Below are 23,308 nucleotides of genomic sequence, written 5' to 3' on the forward strand. Positions count from 1 at the left end.
TGGTGCCGGTAGTGTGCTAAATAGATGGAAAGAATACTTTGAGAAGTTGATGAATGAAGAAAATGAGAGAGAAGGAAGAGTTGAAGAGGCAAGAGTGAAGGACCAGGAAGTGGAAATGATTACTAAGGGGGAAGTCAGAAAGGCATTACAAAGGATGAAAAATGGGAAGGCAGTTGGTCCTGATGACATAACCGGTAGAGGTATGGAAGCAATTTGGAGAGATGGCTGTGGAGTTTTTGACCAACTTATTCAACAGAATACTAGCGGGCGAAAAGATGCCTGAAGAATGGAGGAAAAGTGTTCTAGTTCCCATTTTTAAGAACAAAGGGGATGTTCAGAGCTGTGGGAACTATAGAGGAATAAAGTTGATGAGCCACACAATGAAGTTATGGGAAAGAGTAGTGGAGGCTAGACTCAGGACAGAAGTAAGTATCTGCGAGCAACAGTATGGTTTCATGCCTAGAAAGAGTACCACAGATGCATTATTTGCCTTGAGGATGGTCGTGGAAAAGTACAGAGAAGGTCAGAAGGAGCTACATTGTGTCTTTGTGGATCTAGAGAAAGCCTATGACAGAGTACCAAGAGAGGAACTGTGGTACTGCATGCGTAAGTCTGGTGTGGCAGAGAAGTATGTTAAAATAGTACAGGACATGTATGATGGCAGCAGAACAATGGTGAGGTGTGCCTTAGGTGTGACAGAGGAATTTAAGGTGGAGGTGGGACTGCATCAGGGATCAGCTCTGAGCCCCTTCCTGTTTGCAGTGGTAATGGATAGGCTGACAGATGAGGTTAGACTGGAATCCCCTTGGACCATGATGTTCGCAGATGATATTGTCATATGCAGTGAAAGCAGGGAGCATGCAGAGGAACAATTGGAAAGATGGAGACATGCACTGGAAAGGAGAGGAATGAAGATTAGCCGAAGTAAAACAGAATATATGTGCGTGAATGAGAAAAGTAGAGGGGGAAGAGTGAGGCTACAGGGAGAAGAGATAGCGAGGGTGGATGACTTCAAATACTTGGGGTCAACAATACAGAGCAATGGAGAGTGTGGTCAGGAAGTGAAGAAACGGGTCCAAGCAGGTTGGAACAGCTGGCGAAAGGTGTCTGGTGTGTTATGTGACAGAAGAGTGTCTGCTAGGATGAAGGGCAAAGTTTACAAAACAGTGGTGAGGCCGGCCATGATGTACGGATTAGAGACGGTGGCACTGAAGAAACAACAGGAAGCAGAACTGGAGGTGGCAGAAATGAAGATGTTGAGGTTCTCGCTCGGAGTGACCAGGTTGGATAGGATTAGAAATGAGCTCATTAGAGGGACAGCCAAAGTTGGATGTTTTGGAGACAAGATTCGAGAGAGCAGACTTCGATGGTTTGGACATGTTCAGAGGCGAGAGAGTGAGTATATTGGTAGAAGGATGCTGAGGATGGAGCTCCCAGGCAAAAGAGCGAGAGGAAGACCAAAGAGAAGGTTTATGGACGTGGTGTGGGAAGACATGAGGGCAGTTGGGGTTAGAGAGGAAGATGCAGGAGATAGGCTAAGATGGCAAAAGATGACACGCTGTGGCGACCCCTAACGGGACAAGCCGAAAGGAAAAGAAGAAGAAGAAGCATAAAGATATAAAATTAAAAAATTTTGTCAAGAATCAACAACAATTGGGACACAATCGTGAAGTGGAACAAAATTTATTGGCTTTATACTTTTTCAACAAATAAAAACCTGAAAAGTGGGCCGTGCAATATTATTAGGCACCCTTGCATTAATCCCTTGTAGTGCCACCTTTTGCTGCAATTACAGCTCCAAGTCGCTTGGGGATCTATCAGAGACTGAAATTCTTGCCCATTCTTCCTTGCAAAACAGCTTGAGCTCGGTGAGGTTGGATGGAGAGCGTTTGTGAACAGCAGTCTTCAGATCTGCCCACAGATTCTCGATTGGATTCAGGTCAGGACTTTGACTTGGCCATGCTCACACCTGGATACGTTTATTTGTGAACCATTGTATTGTAGATTTGGCTTTATGTTTTGGATCATTGTCCTGTTGGAAGATAAATCTCCATCCCAGTCTCAGGTCTTTTGCAGACTCCAACATGTTTTCTTCCAGAATGGTCCTGTATTTGGCTCCATTTATCGTCCCATTAAATTTAACCATCTTCCCTCTCCTTGCTGAAGAAAAGCAGGCCCAAACCATGAGGCTGGCACCACCATGTTTGACAGTGGGGATGGTGTGTTCAGGGTGATGAGCTGTGTTCCTTTTACGCCAAACGTATCGTTTTACATTGTGGCCAAAAAGTTCCATTTAGGTTTCATTTGACCAGAGCACCTTCTTCCACATGTTTGGTGTGTCTACCAGGTGGCTTGTGGCAAACTTTAAATGAGACTTTTTATGGATATCTTTCAGAAATGACGTTCTTCTTGCCACTCTTCCATAAAGGCCTGTATGACTGATTGTTGTCCTATGGACAGACTCTCCCACCTCAGCTGTAGATCTCTGCAGTTCATCCACAGTGATCATGGGCCTCTTTGGCAGCATCTCTGATCAGTCTTCTCCTTGTTCAAGGTGAAAATTTAGAGGGACAGCCGGGTCTTGGTAGATTTGCAGTGGTCTGATACTCCTTCCATTTCAATATGTTTGCTTGCACAGTCCTCCTTGAGATGTTTTAAGCTTGGGAAATCTTTTTGTATCCAAATTCGGCTTTAAACTTCTCCACAAAAAAAATCGCAGACCTGCCTAGTGTGTTCCTTGGTTTTCATGATGCTTTCTGCACTTTAAACAGAACCCTGACACTATCACAGAGCAAGTGCATTTTATACGGAGACTTGATTACACAGGTGGATTCTATTTATCATCATCAGTCAATATAGGATCATTCAGAGGTCCTAACTGAACTTCTGGAGTGAGTTTGCTGCACTGAAAGTAAAGGGGCCGAATAATATAGCATGCCCCACTTTTCATTTTTTTTTTAGTATAAAATATCCAATGCATTTCATTCCACTTCAGGAATGTGTCCCACTTGTTGATTCTTGACAAAAAAAAATATTTTGTCTTTTTGTTTGAAGCCTGAAATGTGGTGAAAGGTTGAAAAATTCAAGAGGGCCAAATACTTTCACAAGGCACTGTATAATCCTGATTTTTTTTTTTTGCATATCTATCACACAATAGTTTCAAATCATCAATCCAATTACTCAGTCAATCTAAAATTCAGTTTTCAAATGACAATTCAATTTGTTAAGGCACAAAAAAAGCCAAACCTTTCTGACCCGCTGTGAAAACGTAATTGCCCCCTGAACCTAATCACGAGCCATCTTCACAAGAGTTATGGGAGTGCTGGACCAAATCAGCTATCATCGGGCAGGAAGCAGGGGACACCCTTGACTGGTTGCCAGGCAATCACAGGGCACATAGAGACAGACAATCATCACACTCAAAATTATACCTCGAGGCACTTTAGAGGGTACAAGTAATGCATGTTTTTGGGATGTGGGAGGAAACCCCAGTGCCCGGAGAAAACCCGCGCAAGCACAGAGAGAACATGTACACTCCACACAGGCCAGGCCAGGATTTGAATCCTCAGAACTGTGAGGCCAACGCGCTCATCAGTTGTGCCGCTGTGCCACCAGCAGAATTCATTGTTCCATCAATCATAGCAAAGTTATCCTGGTCCTGAGGCAGCAAGCAGCTCCTGATCATCATACTGCCACCACTATGCTTCACTGTCAACATGATGTTCTTTTTATCAAATGCTGTGCAATTTTTACACTAAATGTAATTTTTGGCTTGTTTGTCCACAGACATTTTCTCCAAATGTCTTGAGGATCATCAAGATTTTTTTTGGCAAATGTGATAAAAGCTGTTGCATTCTTTGAGGAGATGGTCAAGTCATGAACACTCAGCCTTCAAATGTTGTTGGAGGGTCTTTTGCGACCTCTTGAATGAGTTGTCGCACTCAAAGTAATTTTAATTGGTTGTTCACTCCAGGGAACGTTTGCCGCTGTTCTCAGTTTACTCTATTTGTGGATAACTCCTCTGACAGTGGTTCGCCACAGCTTGAAAGCCGTGGAAATGGCTTTGTAAACTTTTCCAGACTGATGGTTTTCAATCACTTTTCTTTCTCATTTCTTCTCGAATTTCTTTGCATCATGGCATTATACATTGGTTCTAGAGATCTTGTAGCCCACATCACATTCTCCGATAGATTCTTGATTCGACAAATACGGTAGGAGGTTTGGGTGCTGCTTGTGAAATTGAACTCACACTTCTCAAAGTTCCCAAATTTGTGGTTAGTCACAGCGACATTGCGATGTAATAAGGGGGGAATTACTATTTCACATAGGGCCATAAAGGTTTTGATTTTTTTGTGCCTTAATAAATTCAAAGTGTATTTTGTGTTTCCTTGGTTTGTCTGAGTGATATTAAATTTGGTCTGATGATTTCAAACCGTTGTGTGTGATAGATTTCCAAAAAAAAAAAAAAAAAAAAAAAAACTCAGTTGGGGGGGACTAATACTTTTTACGGCACTGTAGTAGTCCAGCCTTTTGAAATCCAATGGTGATGGTCGATTCTTTCACATTCCTCCTTGCTTTTGAAAATCCACTGGCAGACCTCAAAAAAAGGATGACTCTCACATGCCGCCCAATTTTAAATTAAAAATGTATATTTTGCCTTCGTGCATGTCATGCTGCGTTTTGCTTTGAGTGCACAAAAGTCTAGCGGCATGTTCTTCAACACGCTATCGTTGTAGCATCTTCCTGACATCCCATTGGCTAGGAGGGATGTCAATCTTTACCCATGATGCACTTCCTGTATCTTTATGTGGCATGATAGAGCTGCTCTTCCATTGGATATCGCCAGAGCATCTTCCTGGAATCCCATTGTCTTGAGGGGACGTCAATCTTTACCCACGATGCTTTTTGATTTCCTTGGACATTCAACTGTCACCAAATCACCCTAGCGCCGTCACGCTGTCACAAGCCAACACACAATGGAGAAGTACAAGTTTTTCATTTGTGTTTGCAAGTTTATTCATCTTCACCATTGGCCACAAGAAATTTTGTGGAATTCAGTTGTGTGCATGCGTTCGTTTGTGTGTATGTTTTCTCTCAGCTGGCAAGGTTTGGCTCCTTCTCCGTCCTCCACGATGCCTTTTGCTCCTTAGTCACCCTTCTCTTCGCTGAGTCTCCAAACGCCAAGGGTAAATGAACACGTTTTTTTTTTTTACTATTCTTTACATTATGTATTTTGAATGCTTATTTTTGTCGGCGGGGGAGGGGGACTTCTAACGGATTACGCTATTTACATGTAATATGCGCTTCTACTTACGAAAAATTCACGTTATGAAACGACTTCAGGAACGGATTAATTTCGTAAGTGGAAGTGCCCCTGTAGTCTTTAAATTGGGGTGGACCAAAGAGTGGCCAATGCAGAAGTCGAAGACAAAGTTTCACGGATGAAATACTATAGTTGAAAAATAAAAGTAGGGAGTGACATTTATATCATTTGATCAAATTATATCTGTGTGTAAAGTGCCCGACAGTGGGGAAGAATTTCCTCGAAGCCGTCCTGAAGTCGTTCTCCATGGCCTCACCAAACTCCTCCCACGAACAGGTTTTTGCCTCAGCGACCACCAAAGCTGCATTCCGCTTGGTCAGCCGATACCTATCAGCTGCCTCGGGAGTCCCACAGGCCAGAAATGCCTGATAGGACTCCTTCTTCGGCTTGACAGCATCCGTCACTGTTGGTGTCCACCAACGTGTTCGTGAGTTGCCACCATGACAAGGAAGGACCACCTTACGGCCAGAGCTCTAGTCGGCCACCTCAGCAATGGAGGCGCGGAACATCGTCCACTCGGATTCAATGTCCCCCGCCTCCTCTGGGATGTGAGCAAAGTTCTTTCAGAGGTGGCAGTTGAAATTCCTTCTGATAGGGGAATCTGCCAGCCATTCCCAAAGGACCCTCACAATACATTTGGGCATGCCACGTCGGACTGGCATCTTCCTCCACCATCGGAGCCAACTCATCACCAGGTGGGGATCAGTTGACAGCTCCACCCTTCTCTTCACCCGGATGTCCAAGACATGTGGTCGCAAGTCCAATGACACGACCACAAAGTCGATTATCGAACTGCGACCTAGGGTGTCCTGGTGCCAAGTAGTCATGTGAACACCCGTATGCCAGAACATTGTGTTTGTTATGGACAATCCGTGATGAGCACAGAAGTCCAAAAACAGAATACCACTCGAGTTCTGATCGGGGATGCCGTTGTTCTCCAGCACTCCTTCTAAGGACTCCAAAAAGGGTGAATAATCTGGACTGCTGTTTGGTGCATAAGCACAAACAACAGTCCCCCGACCTGCAGGCGGAGGGAGGCTACCCTCTCACTGGGGTAAACCCCAACGCACAGGCCCCGAGCCAGGGGGCAATAAGTATACCCACACCTGCTCAGCGTCTCTCCAAATCTCCCCAAAGCCGAAGTGGTGCGTGGAGGCGAGTGTGACTATATTTAGTCTGAACTTCTCGATCTCACGCACCAAATCCGGCTACTTCCCTTCCAAAGAGTTGACATTCCATGTCCCTAGAGCTAGTTTCTGTGGCCGTGGATCAGATCGCTAAGGTCTAACCTCGCCTTTGGCCACCGTCCAGCTCACATTCCACCCGACCCCTACCGCCCTCTCACAGGTGGTGAGCCCATGGGAAGGGGGACCCATGTTACTCTTTCGGGCTGTGCCCAGCCAAGCCCCATGGGTGCAGGCCCGGCCACCAGGTGCTCGCCTTCGAGCCCCACCTCCAGGCCTGGCTCCAGAGGGGGGCCCTGGTGACCCACATCTGGGCAAGGGAAACCAAGATCCAATTTTTGTAGTCATCATAGGGGTTTTGGAGTCATACTTTGTCTGGTCCCTCACCTGGGACCTGTTTGCCATGGGTGACCCTACCCGGGGCACGAAGCCCCAGACAATTTAGCTCCTAGGATCATCGAGACACACAAACCCCTCCACAAAAAAAGGTGACGGCTTGAGGAGGGATGTCTTTATGAAAAAAAAAAAAGAAAAATTCCAGTAGTGGGCAGCGCATAAGCACTCTGTCATAAAAACCACATTGATAGGCTGCATAAGGACAGTAACTTTTGTAATACTGAGTGTACCCCTTTAAGAGTGGGGCAGTGCAAGGTAAACAAGGAAGAAGAGTATGTGGCCATCATTGGAGCCAGTGCAGCAGGTCGTTGTGAGAGAAAGTTACGTGGTGCCAAAATGTGAAAAAAAAAAAAAGTTGTCAGGCTGACTTTTTTTTTTTTTTTTTTTGGCCATGCAGTCACGCGATCAATCAGAACTTCCTCTCGATCAATCGCTATAGACACATTGAGCACCCCTGCTGTATACAGTATGTTGTTATGAGGGCTCTGCGAGCCATATGCAACCATCAAAAGTTGTAGCTGCCGAGCCATAGGTTCCCGACCCCTGATCGAGCTGCTAGCATCCAAGGAACATGAAACAGCAACTGGATGGTAAAATAGTACAGATCTCCTACCTATGCTTATTGGAACAGGGCTGACTGAGGCAGCTGCGGTCATTGGTGCTGTCGGGCTGGTTGGGGGTGTAGTCTCAATCCCAGTCTCTTCCATCATCTCCTTGGTCTTCAACAACCCCGTAAAAAAAGAAGAAGCTAACTGTAATATGTATATATGGATGTTGTTTTCCAAATTTTCACGTACAGTGAAGAAAACAAGTATTTGAACACCCCACTATATTGTAAGTTCTCCCACTTAGAAATCATGGAGGGGTCTGAAATTTTCATCGTAGGTGCATGTCCACTGTGAGAGAAAAAAATCAAAAAATAAAAATCCAGTAATCACAATTTATGATTTTTAACGATTTATTTGTGTGATACAACAGCAAATAAATATTTGAACACCTGTCTATCAGCTAGAATTCTGAACATCAAAGACCTTTTAGTCCGACTTTAAAAGTCCACCTCCACTCCATGTATTATCCTAAATCAGATGCACCTGAGTGAGGTTGTTAGCTGCATAAAGACACCTGTCCACCCCATGCAATCAGTCAGACTCAAACTTGTAAGATGGCCAAGACCAAAAGCTGTCCAACGATACCAGAGACAAAATTGTACAACTCCACACAGCTGGAAAGGGCTACGGAGAAATTTCCAACCAGCTTGGTGAAAAAAGGTCCACTGTTGGCGCAATCATTAGAAAATGGAAGAAGCTAAACATGAAGGTCAATTTCAATCGGAGTGGAGCCCCATGCAAGATATCACCCTGTGGGGTCTCAATGAGCCTTAGAAAGGTGAGGAATCAGCCCAAGATTACATGACAGAACTTGGTCAATGACCTGAAAAGAGCTGGTACCACCCTTTCCAAGGTGACTGTTAGTAATACATTAAGAAGTCATGGTTTGAAATCATGGCACGGAAGGTTCCCCTACTTAAACCAGCACGTCAAGCCCCGTCTTAATTTTGCCAATGACCATTTGGATGATACAGAGGAGTCATGGGAGAACGTCTTGTTGTCAGATGAGACCAAAATGGAACTTTTTGGTCATAATTCCACTAACTGTGTTTGGAGGAAGACAAATGATGAGTTCCATCCCAAGACCACCATCTCTACTGTCAAGCATGGGGGTGGTAGCATCATGCTTTGGGGGTGTTTTTCTTCACATAGGACATGACGACTGCACTATATTAAGGATAGGATGACTGCGGCAATCTTTTGTGCGATTTTGGGGAACAACCTCTTTCCCCCAGTCAGAGTATTAAAGATGGGTCGTGGCTGGGTCTTTCAATACAACAATGACCCGGAGCACACAGCCAGGAAAACCAAGGAGTGGCTCCGTAAGAAGCATATCAAGGTTTTGGCGTGGCCTAGCCAGTCTCCAGACCTAAACCAAATAGAAAATCTTTGGAGGGAGCTGAAACTCTGTGTTTCTCGGCGACAGCGGAGAAACCTGTCTGATCTAGAGAAGATCTGTGTGAAGGAGCGGGCCAAAATAACACCTGAAGTGTGTGCAAACCTGGTAAACAACTACAGGAAACGTTTGACCTGTGTAATTGCAAACAAAGGCAACTGTACCAAATATTAACATTAGTTTTCTCAGGTTTTCAAATACTTATTTGCAGCTGTATCACACAAATAAATAGTTTAAAAATCATGCATTGTGATTTCTGGATTTTTTTTATTTTTAGATTATCTCTCTCATATGGACACGCATATGCAATGAAAATTTCAGCCCCCTCAATGATTTCTAAGTGGGAGAACTTACAATATAGCAGGGTGCTCAAACAATTATTCTCTTCACTGTCTGAGCATTCCTTATTAGGTTTATTGCAAAAACGGGTTGTTCTTTAATGCCCCTTTGATCGCGAGTCATTTCACAGTGATTTTGGTCACAGCGCCTGCCACTCTCTTCCAGCCCACATAGTGGATGCAAAATGTCAACAGACCCCGTTCAAATGTCAAGTTTTTATGATAAAATGTATCGAGCTCGTGCACCTACGCCATCAAATCACATCACTGGCCGGAAGTGTTGATCAAACAAACCATTCTTCAATGATAAGTCGGTTGGAGACAACGCAAAAATAGGTCTTATAGCACGGCGCCCTAAAGTTTTGTCCGAAACAATTAAACATTTAGAAGGTGATAATAAATGAAGGTACGTGGAAAAATTAAAGACACATGGCATAGAGGAGCCATATTTAATGCCGAAACCGATGTTTTCGCCGATAAGAAATTGGACTATGAACAAGCTTCCGCTTGTATTGGACAACTCGATCTACACATGTATCTGGTGAGTAAGTCGTCGAGATTTACACAGAAGACTTTGAAAGCGTAATGTCTGGATGCATACAAATACTTTGTTGCTGGATCTGTTCTCAATCAAGAATAAATCCAACATAGTGATTAAGCCACTCAGATTTTTTCAATACAAATACCAATATTTAATTAAATGACGCCTGGTTTAATACAAACCTGCATTCATTAACTTTGATTGGGACGAAAACAAAAAGACAGCGAGTCAGCTCCTCCATACACGAAGCGTGTTGTGGCCACACGTTAAACTTTGGTAAACTTCTCCATGACAGACTTTTTTTTTTTTTTTTTTAAATATGCATTGTTCTCAAATGAGTCCAATGTGTATTTAAAAAAAGAAAAACCATTGGGATAGGCTTCAGCCCCTGTACACGGAAGCGTGTTGCGGCCACACAAACTTTGGTAAACCTCTGTGTGACCGACGGTTTATTTTCTTTTTTTAAATATGCATTAGACTCACTTGAGAACAATGTATATGGGTGGGGGGGTGGGGGGGGGAAGTCTGTTGGGGAGAGGTTTACCGAAGATTAACGTCTGGCTGCAACACGTTTCGTGTACGTTGGAGACGACTACGTCTTTTTTTTTTTTTTTTTTAAACATATTGTTCTCAAATGAGCCAACTTGGCATTATAAATACTTCTTGGGAATTTGAGATTGAGAAGAACAATTCCTACCTGAAATGATCGCAGTCGTGTGTATTTGGTTGGGCACCATCCATCACGTTTAATTGCCGAAATCCATCGATCTTTTGTCGTCTTTTCAGATGGTATTCCATAGAACGATCTCTTTGAATATCTGTCTCGTCTGTTGTAACAACCAACAGCACTACAAGTCTCGGCATTGTGTATATCCTGGTCTGTCCCGCACACTCTTGAGAATTAAACGTGATGGATGGTGCCTAACCAAATACACATGACTGTGTAGCGATCACTTCACTTCAGGTAGGAATTATTCTTCTCAATCTCAAATTCCCAAGAAGTATTTAGAATGCCAAATTGGCTCATTTGAGAACAATGCGTTTAAAAAAAAAAAAAAAAAAAAAAAAAAAAAGACTCGTCTCCAACATACATGGAAGCATATTGTGGCCACATGTTAAAGTTCGGTAAGCCTCTCCCCAAGAGACTTTTTTTTTTTTTTTAAATATTAATTGTTCTCAAATGAGTCCAATGCGTATTTAAAAAAAAGAAAATAAACTATCGGTCACAGTGAGAACAATGCATAATGGTTGACCAGTTGATTGCGAGGCAGTTTTGGTCGATAGTGACGGCGGCAAAAAAGACAGCCGTTTTTTCTGACCTTGAGCTCACCTGCACATATGCAGACAACAACAGTACAGGAAAACACGCTAGTGAGTTCCCCCCTATTTTAAGCCCTTGCTTAAGAAATCTTAAACATGAGTATGGATGCTGGAGATAAAAACGTATAACTATCATTCGGAATGTGAGGTGGACTTTTTTTTCATAATGTCATTTTCGAAGCTCGTTTGCTTTTTATGCCAGTGAAGCGAATTTTGGAGTGGCATTTTCGAATTGTTTATGGTAAATACGACACCCACATTTTGCCGAAAAGCAAGCCGAGAATGAGAAAAGTGAACGAACGAAAATCCCAATTGGCCTCACAACAGTCACTTTTCACACAATTTAGTTCAAAAGCGAAAGCTTCCACCAAAGCATCGTTTTGGGTTCGTCACATCATCGTTGATAACAAGAAGTCCTTCAAGACGGAGGGATGGTGAAAGAGATATAGCTGACTCATTGTTCAGATCTTTTAAAAATAAGGCGGAAATATTATCGTCAAGGGGGCACGTTGGCGCAGCTGGTAAAGCGTTGGCCTCAAAGTTCTGAGGACCCAGGTTTGATCCCGGCCCCGCCTGTGTGAAGTTTGCATGTTCTCCCCGTGACTGCATGGGTTTTCTCCGGGCACTCCGGTTCCTTCCCACATCCCAAAAACATGCAACGTTAATTGGACATTCTAATTTGACCCGAGGTGTGATTGTGAGTCCGAATGGTTGTTCGTCTGTATGTGCCCTGCCATGTTACAAGTTTGAGTCTTACTGATTGTATGGGTGGACAGGTGCCTTTATGCAGCTAACGACCTCAGAGAGGTGCATCTGAATCAGGATAATACATGGAGTGGAGTTGGACTTTTAAAGGCGGACGAACAGGTCTTTGAGGGTCAGAATTCTAGATGATAGGTGTTCAGATACTTTTTTCCAGCTGTATCACACAAATACAATCGGTGAGAAAAAAACATACTTTGTGATAAGATTTTTCTTTTTAGATTATCTCTCTCACAGTGGACATCCACCTACAATGAAAATTTCAGACCCCTCCATGATTTCTAAGTGGGAGAACTTGTAATATAGCAGGTTCTTAAAATACTTATTTTCTTCACTGTACTTTAAAACAAATACGTTTTGAATTTTTGTTGTTGGTAGATCTTAGTGGCTTGGTCATTCTATTTCATTATTGGTCATTCTAAAAAAAAGAAGTCAGTCTCCCCTTCCTCCTACTGGAATTCCCTTGGACATTGATGTTCGGAGATGACATTGTCGCCCCTGGTAGAGTGAGGGCCATCCTTTAAAATCGCCATATATATATATATATATATATACAATTTCTTTAGTATTTTTTAATCACAGGTAGTATGTGATTTGTATCCCTTATGTGCTGACTGTTTATTGTGATTGCTTTCATTTGACCTTAACTTTAACATAGATTAGGTAGTATGTGAATTGTGTATCTCATGTGCTGACTTTGTTTATTTGATTGCTTCTTCTTTTTGATTATCTGCAGCCCGCTGGGCAGCACACTACTGCGCTACCTGTCGGCCGGTCCTATCCCGGATAAGTGCAGAGGGTTGCTTCAGGAAGGGCATCCGGCGTAAAACTGTCCCAAACATGCATGAGCGTTCATCACATGAATTCCTTCACGGTTAGGCCAGGCTTCCTACACCCGCACCCGGAAATGTTAATCTGCAAGGCGTAGGTAGAAATTCAGATAATGTAGGTCGAAGAGGAGGAAAGCGGCTGAGTCGGCAGAAGAAGAGAAAGACACAGACCATACAAGTGAGTGTAGGGACGTTGAATGTTGGGACTATGACAGGAAAAGCTCAGGAGTTTGCTGACATGATGATTAGGAGAAAAGTTGGTATATTGTGGATCAAGAGAGCAAGTGGAAAGGGAGTAAGGCTAGACGTTTAGGTGCAGGGTTCAAATTATTTTATCATGGAGTAGACAGGAAGGGAAATGGAGGAGGGGTTATTTTAAAGGAAGAGCTGGCTAGGAATGTCCTGGAGGTGAAAAAAGTAACAGATCGAGTGATGATGATGAAACTTGAAATTGAGGATGTTTTGTATCATGTGGTTAGCGGCTATGCCCCACAGGAAGGATGTCACCGCGAGTTTAAAGAGAAATTCTGGAAGGAACTAGATGAAGTAGCCCTGACCATCCCAGACACAGAGAGAGTTGTGATTGGTGCAGATTACAAAGGTCATGTTGGGAAAGGAAACAGGGGCAATGAAGAAATGATGGGTAAGTACAGCATTCAGCAAATGAACTTTGAGGGGCAGATGGTGGTTGACTTCGCAAAAAAGATGTAATTGGCAGTGGTGAACACTTATTTTCAGAAGAGACAGGAACATAGAGTGACCTACAATATCGGAGGTAGAAGCATGCAGGTGGATTCTATTTTGTGCAGATGTAATCTTAAGTTTACTGACTGTAAGGTGGTGATGGGGGAGAGTGGGTGGACAACTTCAAATACTTGGGGTTAACAATACAGAGCAATGGTGAGTGTGGTAAGGAAGTGAAGAAACTGGTCCAAGCGGGATGGAAGATTTGGCAGAAGGTGTCTGGTATTCTATGAGACAGAAGAGTATACGCTAGGATGAAAGGGAAAGTTTATAAAACAGTGGTGAGGCCGGCCATGATGTATGGATTAGAGACGGTGTCTCTGAAGAAACAACAGGAAGCAGAACTGGAGGTTAGTAGAAATGAAGCTGCTGAGGTTCTCGCTTGGAGTGAACCGGTTGGAAAGGATTAGAAATGAGCTCATTAGAGGGACAGCCAAAGTTGCATGTTTTGAAGACAAGGTTAGAGAGAGCTGACTACGATGGTTTGGAGATGTTCAGAGGCGAGAGAATGAGTATATTGCTAGAAGGATGCTGAGGATGGAGCTGCCAGGCAAAAGAGTGCGAGGATGACTGAAGAAAAGGTTGATGGATGTTGTGAGGGAGGACATGAGAACATTGGGTGTTAGAGATGAAGATGCACGAGATAGGCTTAGATGGAAAAAGATGACATGCTGTGGCTACCCCTAACGGGACAAGCCGAAAGAAAAGAAGAATTACAAACAAAAAAATAACATGTACAATGTTCAAGCCTATGCATTTGAGCCAGAATACACACAGGCGGAACTTGACGTGTTGGAGAGGGGGAGTGGCACTAACGACAAACAATAACACTCCCATTATATGGACAGCGGAGATTTGATGCTTTTCTGAAGAGTTGGTTTCGGTGTAGAGCTGGGGTGCTCAATGTGTCGAGTCGATCACAAGGCAGTCTTGGTCGATCACGGGACGGCGTGCCAAAAAAAAAAAAAAAGATGTCAGGCAATGTTCCCTCTCAACTGCGCACTTGCGCAAATGTGCACGGCTGATGCAGTCTCTTCGTAACTATTTTGCGTTGCGCGCAAAAACAAACGAAAAAAAATACAATGCAAACTGCAAGTATAACATACAGTTTGTGATATTTTGCAATGTGATTCAATGAGTGAGGGATGACTGGTTGTTAGAGCCAATGGCACAATTCACATACGTACTGCAAAAAAGAAGAACCCACTGGGTTTTTTTTTGAGGCAGCACACGGAACCCCACACTATTTTTCCCAGTTTACCTTTACTGGCGTAAGTAGTAACGGAAGTGTTGCATGCAGTCACTCACATTTGAAAAATGTACGGGAGTGGTCAGTCATGCTCGCAGATAAAGATGCAGGTGTGATTAAGGATGGAATCTCAAGACCTTAAAAGAATTTACTGGATTAATATATCATAACTGTAAATTAAAAATAAACAAATACATAACTAAATAGAAAACAAACATTTCAAACTCAGAAATGATCATTTTCAATTAAACTGATATTAGTAGAACATGATATAAAATGGTATTTAAAATTTTTCATCAATAAAAATTCTTGATCTGACAAACTATCTGAAGAAAAGTTAAATGCACTGGCCTGTCAAGGAATAAACATGAACGGTCTATCCCCAGAATGTTTTGAAGATCAGTCACTCACATTTGACGCGTATGACCACGCCCGCATGCCTCAGTGCTCGCAAATCTGCACAGTCGAGCACGAAAAATCACGCGCATAAAACTTGTTTAAGAGTACAAAAATAGATTTTGAAAGACGTTGCTTATTTTGTGTAGTCTTCACATTAATTTACATGTTTATTCCATAAACATTGTTAACTAAACAAGCCTGCTCTAAAACAATCAGTATTCACTCGGTATATGGAAATGCAAGTTAACTGTACTGAGCATGTACGGAAGTTAGGCTGAAAGCACGATGTTATGAGCTGCTTCACGTACTGTGAGCGTATTTACGTCAAAACTTATCAACATCGTGAGCCATGTCAAAGGAAATTCTGTTACACCAGGGGTGCTCATTGCGTCGATCGCGAGGCAGTGTGACAAAATGCCCTGCTCCTCCCCGTAAAAAAAGACATTAGACTATCATCCACCTCGTCGCTTGATTCAGGTGCGGCCAATCCTCGAGCGCACGCACATAAAGGCACGTTCTAGCAAGCCGGTCTCCTATTTACGGCAATCCCACGATGCGTGCTACCCCCACTTTCAGCATCTTCAAAACATTGCGGGTATAGACCAGTCATGTTAATTCCTTGACAGGCCAGTGCATTAAACTTTTCTTCAGATAAGGTTTGTCAGATCAAGAATTTTTATTGATTTAAAATTTTAAATACCGTTTTATATCATGTTCTACTAATAATAATTTAAATTGGAAATGATCATTTTGAGTTTGAAATTTTAGTTTTCTATTTTACTTATATATTTGTTTATATTATTTTTAATATACAGTTATGTTGTATTAATCTAGTAAGTTATTTTAAGGTTTTGAGATTCCATCCCTAATAACACCCGCAACTTTATCTGCAAGCATGACTGACCACACTCGTACATTTTTCAAATATGAGTGACTGGAAGATGCTGAGAGTTTAGTTCAACATAATCGGCGTTAGTGGCAACCAGCTAGCGATACATTGTAACAAACATTCTTGTCGGCAATCGTGACAGATTGTTGTGGGTGGGGTGGGCTGGGGGGGGGGGAGCACGCATCATGGGACAGCCGTAAATAGGAGGCTGGCTTGCTTGAACACGCCCTTATGTGCGTGCGCTTAAGCATTGGCCAAACCTGAAGCAAGCGACGAGCTGGATGATAGTCTTAATGCATTTTTTTTTTTGGATGATTAGAAAACTTTGCGTGTAATACAGTATACAAAAAAACCAAATATCAGGGAGAGGGCGAATACTTTACCACGCATTATAGGATTGGTCAGCGACGACTTCACGTCATGACAAGAAGCAGTTTTGGCCACAAAACAAGCAGATAAGAACTACGGCTGTCTCTTCAACATGGACCCTGGTCTGGCCACATGTAGGAGAGCCCAACGCTGAACCTTCTTCAACGTTATTGTTCAACTTTTAATTTTCGAATAAACTGTTGGACTTTTCATTGAAGTTTTATCTTGCTTAGAATATCAGAACTAGGCAATCGGTTGTACCCAAAAATCTGGATCATGTAAAGAACTAATTAAAACAGAGAACTTGTTTAACAATTATTTTCAGTTCTGAGCATTGATGTCTCATTCGGCCTATGATTGGTAAGTTTTGATTTTGAAGGTAGCTTGATACACTGCAGTCAACCCAGCCTCCACTCAGAAAGTGCCAGCCAAGCCTGCCGTCCCTGATTTTGTTCATACTCGGTATCGTCTAGTATGAAAAAGAGTAGAAGTCGCCAACGAGCGTCGACCAACCTTCAAAATAAGAGCTTTCCAATAAAACAGACGTCAATGTATCCAGCAGGGTTAATTTAAATCATCTTGAGATGCAGTAAAAGTTCATTATCCATCCATCCATTTTCTACCGCTTGTCCGGGTCAGGTCGCGGGGGAAATAGCTTCAGAAGGGATACACAGACTTCCCTTTCCCCGGCCACTTCTTCAACCTCTTCCGGAGGGATCCCGAGGCTTTCCCAGGCCAGCCGAGAGACATAATCTCTCCGGCGTGTCCTGGGTCGTCCCCAGGGTCTCTTTCCGGTAGGACATGCCCAGAACACCTCACCAGGGAGGCGCCCAGGGGGCATACGAATCAGATGCCCCAGCCACTTCATCTGGCACCTCTCAATGCGGAGGAGCAGCAGCTCGACACTGAGCCCCTCCCAGATGACCGAGCTTCTCACCCTATCTCTAAGGGAGAGCCTGGACACCCTGTGGAGGAAACTCATTTTGGCCGCTTGTATCCGGAATCTTGTTCTTTCGTTCATGACCCACAGCTCGTACCCATAGGTGAGGGCCGTTGGCCGTTCTCCCTCATCACGCCCTTCCAGGTTTCACTGTCATTTTCCACTTGAGCATTGAAGTCCCCCAGCAGAATGATGGAGTCCCCAGAGGGAGCGCTCTCCAGCACTCTGTCTAAGGACTCCAAAAAGGGTGGGTACTCTGAACTGCTGTTTGGCGCATAAGCACAGACAACAGTAAGGAGCTGTCCACATAGCTGAAGGCAGAGGGAGGCTAGCCTCTTATCTACCGGGGTAAACCCCAACATACAGGCCCTGAGCCCACAAATGCTCGGCGTCTCTCACCGCGGGCAACTCCAGAGTGGAACAGAGTCCAACCTTTCTCAAGAGGAGTGGTACCAGAGCCCAAGCGTTGCGTAGACGCGAGGCCGACTATATCTAGTTGGAACTTCTCGACCTCATGACCCATCTCGAGCTCCTTCCCTGCCAAAGAGGTGACATTCCATGTTCCTAGAGCTAGTCTCTGTAGCTGGGGATTGGATTGCCAAGGTCCCCGACTTTGGCCACCGCCCAGCTAACATTGCACCCGACCTCTAGGTGGTAAGGGGTACCCATGTTACACTTTTGGGCTGTGGCCAGCTGAGCCCCAGGGGTGCAGGCCTGGCCACCAGGCGCTCGCCTTTGAGCCCCACCTCCAATTTTTGTTTTTGTCATAGGGGTTTTGGAGTCATACTTTGTCTGGTTTAGTTTATTATAATCTTATAAAAACTAATTTGTAAATGGAATGCACTTTTATGTTTCAGCTACACAATCACAGTGCCCAAAGTACTTGACAAAGCCTCACATTCAAACCCTGGTTCTTGCTGCCATGAAGGTGCATATTTCATTATCAATATCATTAACACAGATTTTTTTTTAAAATCATTTTAAAAAAAATCTGAGATATCGCAACAATCCCCTGAACATCGTAGGTTTCCGTGAATTATGCATATTTCAAGTGCCCTATTTTTTTTTAAATACCACATCAGATTTGAATGGGACTGCTTTTGTTGAAAACCTGGGGAGGTCTAGTGTCCCCAGAACTGGACTGGTGTTGCAATATACAGTGATGCCTCGGTTCTCGACCACAATCCACTCCAGAAAATGGTTCAAAAAGTGAATTGTTCGAAACCGAATCGATGTTTCTCATTAAAATGAATGGAAAAAGAAATAATGCGTTCCAAGCCTAAAAAAATTGGGCTTTTTAAAGCATTTTTTTTAGCTTTTCCTGATAATAAACTGCATAGTAGAAATATATCTATATCTTAAACACTTTATATAAGAAAATAATTTAAGAAATATATTTATTTTTTGCTTAAAATATATGCTTTAGTAATAGAGTGCGCTAGGTGCATTGCTGTATCTGTCGTGGCCCCCAGCCTTGTAAACTTTTTTTTATTAATAAAAGTGCAGAACAACTCTAAATCAATAATGAGGGGGGGAAAGCATTTTTTTAAATTTATTTTTACAAAAAGTAACAAAAACATTCGTAACTCGAGTTAAAAAAAAAATGCAGAAATGCTTCAACAACTCTAAGTATCAAATGTCTTCGAGGGTGGTGACCCGCCCCCTTTTAACAAAAAAACAAATCTAATGTCATTTCTGAAGTGGCTCATCACGACATCTTTAAAATTTTGGAGTGCTCTGCTACATTCAGATTTATTGATTCAGATTCGACGAAATTATGGATTTCGTTTTACTTGGCACAGATGACTTTGATGTCAACACTTGGGGCAAACAGTCACTACCGGGAGGCGTCTGTGTACAAAGGCTGCGTTATACAGAAAAAGAAAAGTGGCCTGATTGTGCCGCGTGCGTTATGTCATTTCCGTTTTTTTTTTTTTTTTTTTTTTTGGGGGGGGTTGGGGGCATTCGAATAGACAAAAACAAAACACGTCGTGGATCGGTCAACTGCTTGCGCCGCGCGCAATGCTATTTCCAGGTTTTTTTGGGGTGCGTTCGAATAAACAACAAAGCCTGTCGTGAGTCAGCTGATCTGGCAGCGTGCAATATGTTATTTCCGGGTTTTTTCAGCGGCGTGGGAATTCACAACAAAGCTTGTCATGCGTCAGCTGGTCTGGCCAGACGCAATATGTTATTTCCGGGTTTTTTCAGCTGCGTTCGAGTACCGATTTTAGTTGGATAACAGAAGCAAAAATATCTCAAAATTCTCGTTCAAACACTGATTTATTCAAAAACCGAGGCTTTACTGTACATGCATATTTCCGGTGCCTTTAATTTCAAAATGACACACACAGCAAAAGCTGTGATCTTAACGTGGTGGAGGGGTTTGAGTGTCCCAATGATCTTAGGAGCAAGGTTGCCTGTGACTTCACGCCCCTAATAGGGTCATCCAGGGCAAATACATCCTAGGCGAGGGACAAGACAAAACATGGCTCCATAAACCCCTATGATGATTAAAAACACTAGGCAACACACCCTTGCCTAGATGCAGGTCACCAGGGCACCCAATAGAGCCAGGCCTGGAGGTGAGCCGTGAAGGCGAGCTCCCGGGGGCTGGGCCTGCACTCATGGGCCCACCCGGACAACCCAAGACACGCTGGTGCAACTACATCTCTTGGCTGGCCTGTTAATGCCTCTGGATCACTCCAGAAGAGCTGGATGAAGTAGCTGGGGAGAGGGAAGTCCGAGCGCCCTGCCACCCAACCTCGGATCAGCGGTAGATGGATGGACACACAGCAAAAGATGCAATTTTCAGGGGGGTTTATTTAGAAATACAATATCAGCTCTATATTAAACTTATTTTAGTTGTGTCAGAGGTGGTTTCTCACAGAGATCTGGACTGGTCTTGCGATACTAATTGGATTATTTTGCTGTGAGTGTGGCTAAGTAGGTTGACAAGGTTCGAATCTCTGCTACAATTGCATGTTGAATTGTCCTTGGGCAAGACAGTGAAGGCACCTTCCATGGCAGCAAGAATATGAGTGTGAATGTGAGGCTTCATGAAGCACTTTGGGCACTGCGATTGTGTAGAAAACAAACCACTATATTTGGGCAGTTCATTTACCATTTATTTTTTTGTATTCTATTAAATATAATCTATTAAACATTTTAACTGCATCGTAAAATGATTCAAGTTAACCTCATTGGATGCTTTGACGTCCGTCTCATTGTTAGACTTTTATTTTGAAGGAGACTGGACGTTGTTTGGCAAGTTACTACCGTCGTGCCTGTGAAAAACAAAATGGGGCGGCTGGGTTGACCACTGAATCCTAAAGATTGTAAAGTACTTCGTTGACGCGTTCTCTGAGCAAGGTCCATTAACACCGCTCTTGACCATTGAAGCTTGTATTTGAACATACTTTACTACTCATTCCGATAGAATTACTACTGTTCGGGTCAGCTATAGAGTATACGTGGACAATTAAGACTATTTATGACAAAATCGAAGGAACAACCACTTCTTAATAAGTCCGTGCGTTTTGCCTACAGTTAAGGGAAAACAGAACAGTGTCGTCAGGTATTAAATGTACATTATTTGATAATATAACAATCTTCCCAATATTACGGTACTCACTTGCGAGCAGGATCAACTCGATATGCCATGGATCACAGACGCATATTGATGACGTTAGCCACCGCCACGTCTGCTCACTCATTGGAGTTCACTGTGCAGCGGAATGAGAAGTGAAAAAACCTCGGCGCCTGCCCCCAGTGATTTAAAACATAAATAAATAATTTGTGGGCATCTTATAATAAAGCTTAAGAGTTTCATTATTCCGCTCCATTTTCCCGACCAGTGGCGTCTCTGCATTAGGGGCCAGTTGGGCCTGGCCCCACCAGATGACGCTAGTAGGGCACTACGCAGGCTCTATATCAGTGCCCCCCAACCTTTTTTTCACCGCGGACCGGTCAATACTGGACAATTTTTTACCGCGGACATGGGGTGGGACGTTAGATTGTATTGAATATCGTTTGTATTGAAAATCGAATATAATAAACATTATCATAAAAAATAAAAATGAAACGAATAAAATAATAAACGTGAAAATACACGTGAAAAAGTAAAGCACAAGAACCAGCAATTCCACATTTCTTTCTCTTTTATCTATACATATCTACACAACATTTTTTTTAATTATTAAATTAAATTTTTCAACAGATTACATAATATGGTCAGTTTGAGCCATCTCCTCTCCCCTCTGCCTCATTTAATCTATGTTGGTGACCACAACGCTCTGACTAGTCACTATAATAACATTTAAACATGCCTTCAAAATAAGATAGGTCACGAAAATGAATTTAAAGTGCATGAAAATTTTAATTCACCATAACGCGAACACCTGAGCTTGTTTCTCTGCAACGAGATGGTCCTATCTGCAAGTAATGGGAAACAATGACGCCCAAACTGTGTTGAATAACACCTTGGGGCAATGTAGAGTGTCCAATTAATTCAGGTTTTTGGGATCTGGAAGTAAACCAGAGTTCCCAGAGAAAACCCATGCAGGCACTGGGTGAACATGCAAATTCCACACAGGCAGTGCCCGGATTGAGCCATGGTCCTAGGTAGTAAGGCTGGAAGTTTAGGGACAGGGTTTAAATTATTTTACCATGGAGTGGACAGGAAGAGAAATGGAGTAGGGGTTATTTTAAAGGAAGAGGTGGCTAAGAATGTCCTGGAGGTGAAAAGAGTATCAGATTGAGTGATGAGGCTGAAACCTGAAATTGAGGATGTTATGTTTTATGTTATTTATGGCTATGCCCCACAGGTAGGATGTGACCTACAGTTGAAAGAGAAATTCTGGAAGGAACTAGATGAAGTAGTTCTGAGCATCCCAGATACAGAGAGAATTGTGGTTGGTGCAGATTGTAATGGACATGTTGGTCAATGAAACATGGGAAGTACGTAGGAAATGGGAGAATGAGACTTGGTTAGGGTCACGGGGGCTGGAGCCTGTCCGAACTGATTTCGGGCAAATGGTGGACTACAGCCTGAACTGGTCAGTCGCAGGGCATATGAAACTCTCAAAAAGGTGCATGACCAAAAACACGTTTCTCTATGATCCATTTTCCAGATCAGGCGACCAGTTCAGGTTTACACTACCTCTCACCTGAAGATAGCTAGGATAGAATCCAGCATGGCCACGAACCTGGGAGAAAAAGTGGGTTTTTTTTTTTTCGTATTGAATGTTTGCTCTGAAGCTTACGGCCATGCTACCCTGAGAACGCCCGATCTTGTCAGATTTCAGAAGCAAAGCGGGTTTGGCCCTGGTTAGTACTTGGATGGGAGACTACCTGGGAATACTGGATGCTGTAAGCTTCTCTCCCCGGCTAAAAGGGGTTGTATCAGGAAGGGCATCCGGCATAAAACTGTGCCAAACAAATTCGTTCATCTGAGATGACATGCTGTGGTGACCCCTAATGGGACAAGCTGAAAAGAGAAGAAGAATGTTTGCTCTGAATAAAACATTCTGAATTTTTGTCTCTTTTTTTTGTGATTTAATGACACTAAAATTTCTAAATACTAATAATAATAATGGTTCTACTGTCCACACCGGGCTATTTGATGTCATTTTGATTATATATCTTAAAATTTCATAATTATATGAAATATTTGCTGGCAAATCAAAGTCAATTTAACTGAGGGACGCTGGGGGCAGAGTCTGGCAAACCTGAAAGCACTTCTTCTCACGTAGCCGACCCACATTTGGCTTGTACTTATTGAATTCAACGTGGAGAAGAGTTTTTCACACGAGTATGTGCTCCCAAAAAGTCACATGGTCCACTTGAACATTCGGGAAAGTTCAGGGAAGCTGCGGGTCAATTCTTTCAAAATTTACCCAAGCTTGTCTGCTTCTGCACTCACCTCCCTGAACTTGGCTTTGAGTTCAGAGTTGCACTGCAGGTCAATGAGCTCCATTTGAAACACCAGAGTGGCATCTTGCACATCCAAGGAGAAGGGTTCT

General features: G+C 43.1%; 1 protein-coding gene and 1 pseudogene across 9 annotated transcripts in view; one reads left to right on the forward strand and one right to left on the reverse strand.

Annotated features, from left to right (window-relative positions):
* The window catches only part of prrc1 (proline-rich coiled-coil 1), a 64,389-nt gene extending 43,170 nt beyond the window's left edge, over window positions 1–21,219 (reverse strand). Inside the window, exons 1-5 of one of the 9 annotated variants that reach the window (XM_061800760.1) lie at window positions 20,920–21,215; window positions 14,751–14,828; window positions 14,218–14,371; window positions 12,633–12,697; window positions 7,517–7,622 (exon numbers count right to left, since the gene is read on the reverse strand). In XM_061800760.1, the coding sequence (XP_061656744.1) occupies window positions 7,517–7,622; window positions 12,633–12,686 (160 nt within the window). In that variant the 5' untranslated portion in view covers window positions 12,687–12,697; window positions 14,218–14,371; window positions 14,751–14,828; window positions 20,920–21,215. Of the gene's footprint in view, window positions 1–7,516; window positions 7,623–12,632; window positions 12,784–14,217; window positions 14,372–14,750; window positions 14,829–20,919 lie in introns of all 9 variants that reach the window. The other 8 variants (XM_061800758.1, XM_061800766.1, XM_061800759.1 and 5 more) reach the window with 8 other exon arrangements.
* Window positions 21,220–22,543: 1,324 nt separating this feature from the next.
* Window positions 22,544–22,662, forward strand: LOC133491293 (5S ribosomal RNA; annotated as a pseudogene).
* Window positions 22,663–23,308: the final 646 nt, after the last annotated feature.

Source organism: Syngnathoides biaculeatus, chromosome 17 (genome assembly GCF_019802595.1).
Source record: "Syngnathoides biaculeatus isolate LvHL_M chromosome 17, ASM1980259v1, whole genome shotgun sequence".
In the NCBI taxonomy this organism is placed as follows: domain Eukaryota; kingdom Metazoa; phylum Chordata; class Actinopteri; order Syngnathiformes; family Syngnathidae; genus Syngnathoides; species Syngnathoides biaculeatus.